Source organism: Dermochelys coriacea, chromosome 10 (assembly GCF_009764565.3).
Source record: "Dermochelys coriacea isolate rDerCor1 chromosome 10, rDerCor1.pri.v4, whole genome shotgun sequence".
Taxonomy (NCBI): Eukaryota; Metazoa; Chordata; order Testudines; family Dermochelyidae; genus Dermochelys; species Dermochelys coriacea.
Genome location: NC_050077.1, coordinates 52,438,854 through 52,450,043, shown reverse-complemented (window position 1 = coordinate 52,450,043; position 11,190 = coordinate 52,438,854). Strand labels below are relative to the sequence as shown.

Here is an 11,190-nt window from a genome sequence, read left to right as displayed (position 1 = left end):
GATCCCCCAAGCGCTCGGCTCACGCCAGTACTTTGCAGGATGGGGCAGTTCAGGCATAACTTCGCTCCCTGCAGACAGTCCGCCCTCGCTCACAGCATCACCCGCGCAACCCGCTCTGGCCTGCCCCCGGCACCAGCAAACGGCCCGTCCCCCGTATTCAGAGCAGACCCAGGCACAAGTCTCTGCCCCTGCCCGCCCGCCTTCCCTCCCTAGCCCATCGGATCCCATATATAGTCATATCCACGGTCAAATGGTAGGCGGCAGCGAATGGGAGAGCAAAGGCTGGAGGTGGGGGAAAAAAAAAAAGCTGGGAGTGATGAGAGCCGGGGGGGGGGGGGGGGGTTAGGGACGAGGCCAGGGGGCGGGGGGGAGACAAGCCCTCTCCAAAAAAGTATTGGATGGCTGGCTTGAGGAATGCAGGCAGCCCCCGTGGAACGTACATATCTGCGCGGCGCTGCCCGGCCGGCGCTCGCACTGCAGCCCGGCGCTCAGCCCCAGCACAGACCCGCCTCCCGCAGCCCGCCCCGTCCCTTCCGCCGCCTGGGTCCTGCCTGTGCGTGTGGACTCCTAGCCCGCCGCCACCATGGATGCCATCAAGAAGAAGATGCAGATGCTGAAGCTCGACAAGGAGAACGCCCTGGACCGAGCCGAGCAAGCCGAAGCGGATAAGAAGGCGGCGGAGGACAGGAGCAAGCAGGTCTGCATTTCGCCGCGTGCCAGCGCGCGAGTCAGTAGCCCCCAGCAGCACCCCCTCGGGGTCCTCGTGCAGCTCGCAGGCTGGAGCAGCAGTTTGGCCCAGCTCTCCTCCGTGTGGGCTCTTACCGACTGGCTGGACTTTGCTTCATGGGATTCCCCTCCCCGCCCAAAGGGACTGAGTAACTCGAAAGAGCGGAATGTACACCAGTGGAATAGATTTGAATAACTACCCGAGGGATTTGGGGAGGGGGAAAGGGGAAAAGGGGGCCAGACAGACTTCAAATGTCCCTTAGAGCCGGAATAAAGTGTAAAAATTAGTAGCTGGCTGGTGACGGACAGCTCTGCTTTGATTTAGCTAAGTGCAAGTTAGCCCATGTGTTCCCCAGCCTCCTCGCCCCCATTTTATGCTAAGCATCTGAAAGCAGAAGTATTCCCTTGCAAATGCAGTGCCGCTTTCCAGATGTGTTCCACTCCTTTCCTGGGATGGAGTTGGATTCTTTTTTAAATTGCATTTACGGGGAGGTTGGGGAAGGGAAGAGGGGGAAATATCCAGAAAAAATGTATCTGTGCATTGTATTTCCTCTGTGTGCGCCTAGTTTGAGGAGGACATTGTGCAATTGGAAAAGCAATTGCATGTGACGGAGGATACGAGGGACCAAGTGCTGGAGGAGCTGCACAAGGCGGAGGAAAGCCTCTTCTCAGCAGAAGAGAAGGCCACCAAGGTAGCGTGCCTCTGCCAAGAGCAAAAGGGAATCTAACTCTCTCTCCTCTTCTCTCTCTGTCCGTCTGTCCTTTTCTGTCCCTCCGCACCCACACTTCTCCTTTGCGCGATCACATTGCCTGCTGCACCCTTCCTCCCCCCCTTCCTACTCCACCACTTTCCACCCATCTCGCAGCTGGAGGACGACTTGGTGGCTCTGCAAAAGAAGCTGAAGGGCACTGAGGATGAGCTGGACAAATACTCCGAGTCCCTGAAAGATGCACAGGAAAAGCTGGAAGTGGCTGAGAAAAAGGCTGCAGACGTAAGTTAGTGCCCCCCCTTCCCCCAATAGACACACACAACACCCTCCCTACCCTCCCAAACCCTACTGCCCTCTACACAGGAGACATGCTTGTGCTTCCGTCCAGCTGCATCCCAGGGACATGCTTGCTGTAGGGGCCAGGTGTTTCCTGGTCAGAGGTGAAACCACGCTGCCTTCTTGCATGAGGTGCACACACCATCAAAGGCACAGACATGGATTTCTGTTCACTCAGCACATGTGCATTTCATGTGTACCCACCTCTCTAGACAGAGCTTGTAAGTAAGGGGTGGGTGGGATGTTTATTTAGACGATTAAAAGGGGGCGGGTAGAGAGGGAAAAATTACCATTTCTCCTGTCTGAGAAAAGTATTTGCAGTCATTTAAAGATGTTTTTATCAGTGAGTTAATTGCGTCTATTTTTCCCTATGCCAAGAACAGTAAGGATTGCTGTTTTACTCTTAATACTGGGTCTTTTAACATATACACAGCTACCTGCTGGGGTACAAAAGAGGCCTAACATCAGTTATGCCTTCACTGAAGCATTACAGCTTAGGTTACCCTAACTCAGTGGTTCTTAAATTGAAGGCCATCTCCTGGATTTTAATGTCTGGAGATATTTGAGGTTAATAATTCACCTGTTAAAGGATAAGACAGCCCCCCCCCCCCCCGAAGATGATATTTGCTAGGTCTGCAGTCAGTGGGATAGAGATCCAGAGAGCAAGCTGGGGGTTATATATAGCTCAATGCTTTATACGGTATCGTGTGAAAGCTTGCACCCCACCCGAACCCTCATCCCACCCATCTGTTTGCCCCTTGACAAGCATTAAATAGTTTCATGCATGTAGTACATATAAATTTAGCATTTCTACAGCTTTACATCCAGATCCCTCTGGCCACCATTGTAGGATTCAATTCCCTATGAGTGAATTTCACCTCTGAATTATAGGATTAGGTGATGCACAACTCTTCCAAATTGATGATGTATTTCCCCCCTTAACTCAGCTTTTAAAATGAATCTCTAAAAATAATACAGTTGGGAAGGAGTTTTAGAGATGATGATGAAGCAAAGTATTTTAGGTGCAGGGAAAATACTTTAGAGGATGAAATGTAAACAAGAAAGATCTAATTGTGTATGAAAGAAAACAATACATTTCTGTTTACTTTTTTTTAAAAAAGTGTTTCAGTCCCAGTATAGGCTGTACAGCTTGATTCCTAATTTTAGGATGGAGCTCAGGATCTTAAAAAAGTGTGTGTGTGTGTGTGTGAGAGAGAGAGAGAGAGACTCTGTATAATATGGATCAGATGTCTTTCTTTCTCTGTATAAGGCTAAATGGATGAGAGGCAGCTCTCCCGCAGGACGTTTATTTAACTTGTTCAAAGGAGCCGCATATAGATCCAAGGAGATCTTCCTTATAAGGAAAAGTATGCAAACTATTTGGAAATAGCTTGCCTGAAGAAGAAGGCAGGAGAGGGGAGAGAAATGTTACTAGATTGCTTTCATGAAAAGAGAGACGTCTCCAATGCAGTCATGGTGCCATTTCCCTTTACTTGGAAGGAAAACACCATTTTGGAACTGGTGTGGAGAAAGCAGTTTTATTTGCAGTAACCGCTCAAGCAGAGGGTAGCTTGGATGCCTGGCTTGTTTTCTCTTCTAGACAAAGGCAGAGATTTAAAAGCTGCTCTGCAATATTGTGTTTCCTGGTGTATGCGGTGTCTCCTGTTGTGATAAGGGGTTGCGGGGAAGCAGATATATAGAGTATCTTTGGGGGCACAAATCGTTTATTCAGAGTATTCCTCCTCCTACTGCACATCGGTCCAAGCTCTGAGAGAGAGATCTGTCACAGGGAGTGGGGGGTGAGCTCACATGAGGGAGTTAGGAAAATCAAATGACTCACCCATGCAAAATTCAGTCACGCCTTAAACCACTTCCTGAGCCTGAGAGCCACCGACTCACCTCCCCTGGGGGGTAACAACCCCCTGAGCATTGCTCCCTGGCAGGCTCCAGGCTCTGTGCCTTAAACCCCACCACGTGGCACATGCGGCACAGCTTCCCGAGCGACTGAGTCAGCTAAGCGGGCCCTTGTCCCTATTCAGTGTTCCTCTGCGATGTAGGCGGAGGGTGGGGAACTCCTGGCCTTCCACCCACTTTGATTGGTGGCTTCACACACCGCCACCGTCCGTCCCTTCTCCCGCCTTGGGGAGCAGCCCGTGGACAGAGATGGGCCTCAATGTGGGCGGCAGGTGGCGCTGCCGCCCCTCGCTGCCAGGCTAGTTGCTCACGTCCCTCCGCAACGCCCGTGCATGAATGGAGGCAGCAGGACCGTGCCCACTGGCCCTGCCTCACACCGGCCGGGCTAGCGTCCCCCCAGCCTCTTTAGAGTCCAGTGCCTTCCCCCACCCACTGCACGGGCCACCCTGGGATCTTCTCCATCTCCACCCGCCATTGCACATGCCATGCTGAATCCACCGGTGCCGACCCCAGCCTGGGTCCGTGTGTCCTCCATCCGCCCGCGCCCATTGCAGAGCCCAGCCTGGGTCCGTGTCTGTCCGTCTCTCTTTCTTCCCCTCCCCCATTGCAGGGCCCCGCCTGGGTCCGTGTCTGTCCGTCTCTCTTTCTTCCCCTCCCCCATTGCAGGGCCCCGCCTGGGTCCATGTCTCTCCCTCCCTCCCTCCCCTCCAGTCCTTGCAGAGTCCAAGGGTCCCTGTGTCCTTCCTCCACCCCACCCCCCATTACAGGGTTCTGCCTAGGTCCTACCTCCTCCCTCCGCTCATTGCAGCGCTAGCCTGGGTCCCTGGGGCCTTCCCACCCCGCCCCATTGCAGAGCCCAGCCGGGTTCCTGAGCCCTTCCTCGTCTCCTAACCCCCATTGTCTGTATCCTCCCCTCCCCCCATTTGCAGAGCCCAGCCTGGGGTTTCCTCTGCCTGCCCCCGCACGCTCCCTGTGGCACCGGCCGGTCTGGGGCTCCGTGCGCACCCCGTTGCCCTGCCCGCGGGGCAGCCCCGGGCGCAGTGCGGACGCCGCCGGGCAGCGCAGGGGGAGGCGGGGGAACTTCCGGGGCCGAGGCGGGGCGAGGTGTAGCCGAGCCCCAGCGCAGGGAGCGGCGGCGGTGCGGGGCCTGGGGCCGGGGCCGGGGCCATGGCGGGGCTGAGCTCGCTGGAGGCGGTGCGGAGGAAGATCCGGAGCCTGCAACAGCAGGCAGACACCGCCGAGGAGCAGGCGGGCAGCCTGCAGCGGGCCCTGGACCAGGAGCGGGCGCTGCGAGAGCAGGTACCGAACCCCGGGCAGCGCCCCCCAGGGCTGCTCCTGCCTTCTCCGTGGGGCCGGCAGCCGGCCCTTCCCGCTCCTTCCCAGGGCTGTGTGCGCGCCCCATCTCCTCTGCCCTGCGCCCTGCTGGCGGACACACCCAGCGAGATCCCTGTCTGCCGCTCCTTGGGCTGATTGCCGGGCGGGTTTCTTCTCGCTCCCTGCATGTGGCCTCTGCAGGAGCTGGCGTGGGAGCGTGTGTGTGAAGGGGAAGGGAAGGGCTGGGCTGGGTTTAGATTCGTAGCAGAACAACAGTATCCTGGAGGCAAATCTCAGAGGTGGTGGCAGAGACTCAGGCTGTCCCCTGTTCCCCTTTCCCCCACCCTTTCATTCAGCACTGTGCAGCTTTTAGGGGCTAGGCAAGGGCACATACACCCTTTCCCTTTAAATTAGTTTTTACACTGGGAAGCGTGTAGCTGGCCCTTTGCTGTGGGCTGTGTTCTGCTCAGTGGCCTAATGAGGCTTCATAATCTCAATTCCATTGTGAAACTCAGTGCCAGTGTTTGTGATCCTCCTATTTCCTGGGAGGATAGCCTGTTTTTCAGATTTGTGATCACGGATGTATAGCAGTCTGTACCTGATGGGTTGCAAATTTCAGAAGTATTTATTGTTGCATTCCTTTTCCTGGACAACCTAGACTTGGAGACTTCATTGACAGTTTTCTCTAACACAGTGGTTACTTTAAATGCCAGTTAAATGGGTTTTTTTTTCTAAGAATGTAACATCAGGCTTAAGACAGACACCTCAAGACAAATATTTTTAGCAAGTACGGTTTGGATTTCAGATAAGTACTAGATAATTGTGACTATTAGTCTAAAATGTTAAGTTTAAAAATAAAAGATTCTGAAGATATTTTAGGGTAAACTAGGTTGTCTAGCATAAACGTTCATGCTAACGAACAGTGAACAAAATGTTCAAAGTTGCGTGCATACAGTGGGGTTCTAAGTATATATTTAGGCATCTAAATAAGTGACCTGATTTTTGAAGTGCTGGGTACCTACAGTTCCTACTGAGGTAAGTGCTCAGCTCTTCTGAAAATCAGGTTACTTTTACTTAGGTGACTATGAACTGGGGCAGCCAATTCTGAGCATTTGGCAACAATGTCTCTAAATGATATACAAATCTGTGTGTCTAAAGTGCTTATATGGCCCACATTACCCAGTATCTAAGTGTCTCAGTCTTTAATATATTTATCCTCACAGCACCCCTGTGCTATTATCCCCATTCTATAGATGGATAGCCAAAGCACAGAGAAACTAAGTGACCTCCCCAAGGTCACACAGGAAGTCTATAAGAACAGTAGGGAAGTGAACCTGGATCTACTGAGAGCCAGGGTAGTGCCTTAACCATCCTTCCTCTCTCTAAAGTGAACAAACTCTTTTTTTTCAGACTAGCAAATGGTTTAAAGGTCAGCTAATGGCTTGGGTATAAAAAGTAGGAACCAAGATACTCCTTACAGAAATATTTGTTTTGCTCAGGTTTTTATACAGAATACATTACAAAAAAAGAAGGAGCATCATCCAGTATGTGTCTAGGGATGTGGTTTTGTCTAGTGGTTACTGCAAGGGACTGGAAGTTTTATTCTTTGCTTTGCCATTGTCCTTTGGTAATGCTTTTAGTATCTCTGTACCTAAATAATGACAGGTTTCAGAGTAGCAACTGTGTTAGTCTGTATTCGCAAAAAGAAAAGGAGTACTTGTGGCACCTTAGAGACTAACAAATTTATTTGAGCATAAGCTTTCATGAGCTACAGCTCGCTTCAGAAAACTTATGCTCAAATAAATTTGTTAGTCTCTAAGGTGCCACAAGTACTCCTTTTCTCTGTAGCTAAAGTTTCCCATATGTAAAAAGTGTATAGTAAAAATTTACCTCACAGAGGTGTTTTCTGTCTTCAGTGTTTATAGAAAACTTTGTTCTTTGATGTCACTTATCAGCATTCATTTATTTCATTATAATAGAAAAACTGGTTGTAGGGTCTCTGGTGGCCTTTCCCTATAATCTGGAATTTTGTGTGTGTTCTAATCTAGGCAGTAAATGCACAAGCATGTTATCTGAGGTCCATCAGCAAGTGGAATACTTCCTGACTGGTTGCAGATGGCCTTCTCAGAGACAACAGTGATGGCTCATTCGAATTCTGTAACAGTACTTTACATTCTCACCAGTCACTTCACATACCATTTTCACAGAGGCAGATCATGTCATAGTTTTGCTAATTTAATAGTTCCCATATTAAACATCCTTAAACATGGATTCCTTTTCTAAGACCTTGAGAACAATAATAAGATCCCTGGAGTAAAGGACCCTGATTTCCCCAATTGAGGTAATAGCTTGATTACCATTTTTTGCTACTAATTGACGAGTTTTGCTACTAAATTATTAGGGCCTGATCTTACACTATTGAAAACAGTGGCAGTTTTGCCACTGACTTCACTGGAAGCAGGATCAAATCCATACAAGCGGTCTTAAGTATTTTATCAAGTGTTGTCATTAGAGGAAGTTAGAGGTTTTCTTCCTTTCCTGGAATATTTTATTTAGATTGTGGAAATTCTCCAGAATTTATTTGCATGATATTTTAAGTTCCTTTGAAATGAGGTCAGCACTGATGTGAATAAATGGAGAAAACAGAACTGATGGGCACATCTAAATATGTGGCTCTGCTATATCAAATAAGCCTCCATGCTGAAGCTACACTCTGACTCCATTTTTCTTCCCAAAGAGTGAACTACAGCAAGCAATCTACATGATCCTTTCCATAATGTATTGCTTGACTTGTATGGCATGTCACCAGCTAGATATTTTTTTCTTTTGTGCAAGGTACAGAAATGCAAACAATAAAAAAGCTAAAGCTCTAGCCAAATGATATCATAGCTTACCACTTTTGAACACTAAAAAAAGACTGAACACAGACTGTTCTTTTCTTGCACTATTGGCTGCCATTTTCTTGAAATATAAGTGAATGATGCTCCATTCTACCTTCCCCTCTCTCCGCCCCTCTCCCCCCACATTTTATACATTGCTAGTGACCACATTTGATAATACATTTTGCACTCCACCCCAATCTGTTATATGATTAGCTGGAAAACAATATCTTCTTTACACTGAACAATAATTAACACACAATGGTATATTATTCATGTCATCTCACTGTAAAAGTATGCAGTATATAGTGAATGCTGTGGCATCAGTGCAAACGGTTGTGTTTATTTATTAGCCATGGGACTGCCCCTCCATGTCATCAGTAATTTTTTCCTTTCCTTACCATATAAGGACAGAAGTCCTGCTCTGCAGCAGAATAACATAGGCCTTATAAGGCCAGTTGGTAAACCCTTGCTGAGTTACTGCTTGTAGAATAGGAAGTAAGACTTGAACTTTTATCATCCTGTGTTTCCTAAGTATTTTGTGTGCTCTTGTCACATTAAGAATAGTTTTAACATAATTGTTAACTTGTAATATTACCACTTTCCCAAGGTGTTTTTAGACTAACATTTGAAAACCCCTTCCCCCATAAAAAGTTGTACTTTTCAAATTAAAATATCAAAGTGCTTTTCATAAAACCTCTGGCCTTTAATAAGAGTTCTGAGCTGTAGTTTGTGATTGAGAAAAGAATAAAATTGGAGGTAATACTTAGGGATTTTTTTATTTTATTTTATTTTGGCCCTAGTCCTACTGTCAATGCTCCCATTGACTTCAAGTAGATTACCAATTTGTGTGTGCCCTTGTTGTGTGTGCATAATTTCATTCATTCTAGTGGCGGTTCTGCATCAAAGGATAGATGCTATCCAGTACATAATCGATCCTCATTTACACCTTGCACAATGGGATCCTGGTCCATGACAAGCATTCCTAGACACTACTGTAGTACAAATATTGTTGTTGTTGTTGTTATGGCTGTAAACGATGGATCCTAAAAATTGCAAAAAGGCACTGACTTGTACCTTTGCCATGAAAGAAATGTGTAGTTTCAATTAGATGTGACTTTTTTTTTTTTTGATTTTCACCTATTTTATTCTACACAAAAACATGACCAGAGAATTCTACTGAGAAGGCTGACCACATCCATGACTGAATCCACCTCTAAACTGGAATTCAGTGATGGCAGGCACCATAATCACACTTCCTTGTTAGAGCAATGTTAATAAATGTTGAAATAGTTTTCAGCGCATTAAAAGTCATTTGTATTCCTGGAAGTAATTTTCCTTTTAAAATAGTGACCCTTTATTCTAAACACTACTGCCCTTCATATCCTTTGGAAAGAAACAGAGAGGCTTAATAAGGGAGTTGTTTACAAAATGCTGTCACAGTACTTATTCTGTGACTAGAACAAATGTAGCTTGGAAAATGTCAGAAGTGAAAGCTTGTAAAGATAAGAGGCGCATAGTTTTGGTGTAAATGTTACACAGAAGATTAAGCAAATATCTAATGCAAGTAAAGCAAAGCTGAGGGTAATATGCAGATAGTATTATTAAAATATGTAACCAAATGTGTTGTGAGAGTTGGTGAGGCCAGGATTCCTGTGTTAAAGTAAAATAGGCTAGACTCTTGTTTTTCAGCCTTGTGTCCCCTCCCGTGCAAAAAGTCATTAGTATCCAGTACTCCATGTTTTATTTTTGGGGTTTTTTTTAGTGTTCTGTTCACTCTTTATGAGCTGGATATTTGCAAATACCTTCACCCATGTATTGTAATTTTGGGTGTTTCCTCTATGCCTTGTCATAGAGATGCTGCTTCCTACCTTTCTTAAACTCAAGGAAATGTTCATACAAATTCCGATGTTAAAAGAAGGGCAAGTTCCCACATACAGATTCAAGATATAGGATTTAAAATCCTTTATATTCCTATAATATGTTCTGGGTAAAATGGGCAAAACGTAATTTTGACATTGTTTAATGCTTACGTAGAGATTCTGTAATCTGAGGATATGTGCAAGCTGAATACATAGTAACCAAAAAATAAACATATACTCACAGAATACTTGCGTTTCTTAGGGCACATTGTACAGTATTTAGGTATTTCATATCAGGTGAAAAATCAATCAGTTGTCCTCCATTATGAGATAACTACACAATTCAGTGAAGGAATAGGAGAGAGAGAGAGAGAGAGCGCGCGCAAGTGAGTGTGTGCGTGCAGATCTGTAGAGATACATAAAAAATATCTGTTGGCCACTTAACCACTTAACACTTAGACTAGTGTTCTCTTTTACTACGTTCTTCCAACTGTTGTTCTGAAACCATCTAAATGGTCCTTTACAAAAGAAGACTCTTAGGTTATTTTATGGATTCATTTTCTTTACTGCTTCTACTTAGGCTGAGAGTGATGTAGCTTCTCTGAACAGACGTATCCAGCTGGTTGAGGAAGAGTTGGATCGTGCTCAGGAGCGTTTGGCAACTGCTCTGCAGAAGCTTGAGGAGGCTGAGAAGGCAGCAGATGAGAGTGAAAGGTGGGTATGGCCTGATTCATGTTCTCATTTGAGCAGCAAGCTATCTTTATGACAAGCCAAGTATTTTCCAGATGTGGGTTGGATAAAAATAAATTAACCACCTTTCTATATCTTGTGATGGCATGTAATCTGCTGTGCCTTTACATGCGTTGACTTCAATCAGTTAAAATTTGGAGGGACATGTTGAACGTGCAGACTTTAGTCCTTGTTTATGTGTCAGGTTTTGAGATAACTTTATGGATCCTGTGACCGTTAAGCTTGGTGCTTTGGCTTTTGATGTGTTGTGCTACCTCTTGAGAGACCCAGGTTAATCCAATCCCAAGACTTTTGTATCTTGGGCCAAGAGTTCTGTGGTGGTGCACACTCAGTCTCCTGATGGGAGACTGTAGAGTCCATCTCTCCAGAGCATCCAACTGAGAAGCCCACCCAGAGACTAGCAAGCCTTTGAAAAGACTGCTGCTCTGCCTGTTCATATGGTTTGTGCATTAATGCAGTTTTGTGCTTTCGTGGCCAAGGAAGGGGAGAGAAACAGTCAGTCCAGACTGGGATTTGAGGTAGGGTTTTCAAAAGTACTTAAGTGAGTTAGGAGCCCAGGGACTAAGTGCTTTTGAAAATCCCACCTGTAGACTTGTAAAATTATATTTAATACCCATAATAGTGCCTTTTGTCTGGAAAGGTTGCTAAACGTTTTCCAGACTCACTCTACGCCATTATTCATCATGCAGCCACCTTTTG

At 46.6% G+C, this 11,190-nt stretch overlaps 1 protein-coding gene and 1 long non-coding RNA gene across 25 annotated transcripts in view; one reads left to right on the top strand and one right to left on the bottom strand.

Annotated features, from left to right (window-relative positions):
- Nucleotides 1–314: 314 nt before the first annotated feature.
- The window catches only part of TPM1 (tropomyosin 1), a 23,144-nt gene continuing 12,268 nt past the window's right edge, over nt 315–11,190 (top strand). For 5 of the 24 annotated variants that reach the window (XM_038418753.2, XM_038418752.2, XM_038418751.2 and 2 more), the window contains exons 1-2: nt 4,780–4,985; nt 10,322–10,455. In XM_038418753.2, coding sequence (XP_038274681.1) covers nt 4,854–4,985; nt 10,322–10,455 — 266 coding nt within the window. In that variant the 5' untranslated portion in view covers nt 4,780–4,853. Of the gene's footprint in view, nt 698–1,292; nt 1,419–1,592; nt 1,719–4,760; nt 4,986–10,321; nt 10,456–11,190 lie in introns of those variants that run through there. The other 19 variants (XM_043493416.1, XM_038418741.2, XM_038418758.2 and 16 more) reach the window with 14 other exon arrangements.
- The window catches only part of LOC122456013, a 22,982-nt gene continuing 20,196 nt past the window's right edge, over nt 8,405–11,190 (bottom strand). The window contains exon 3 of the long non-coding RNA XR_006274613.1: nt 8,405–9,138. This is a non-coding gene — a long non-coding RNA (uncharacterized LOC122456013). The remainder of the gene's footprint in view (nt 9,139–11,190) is intronic.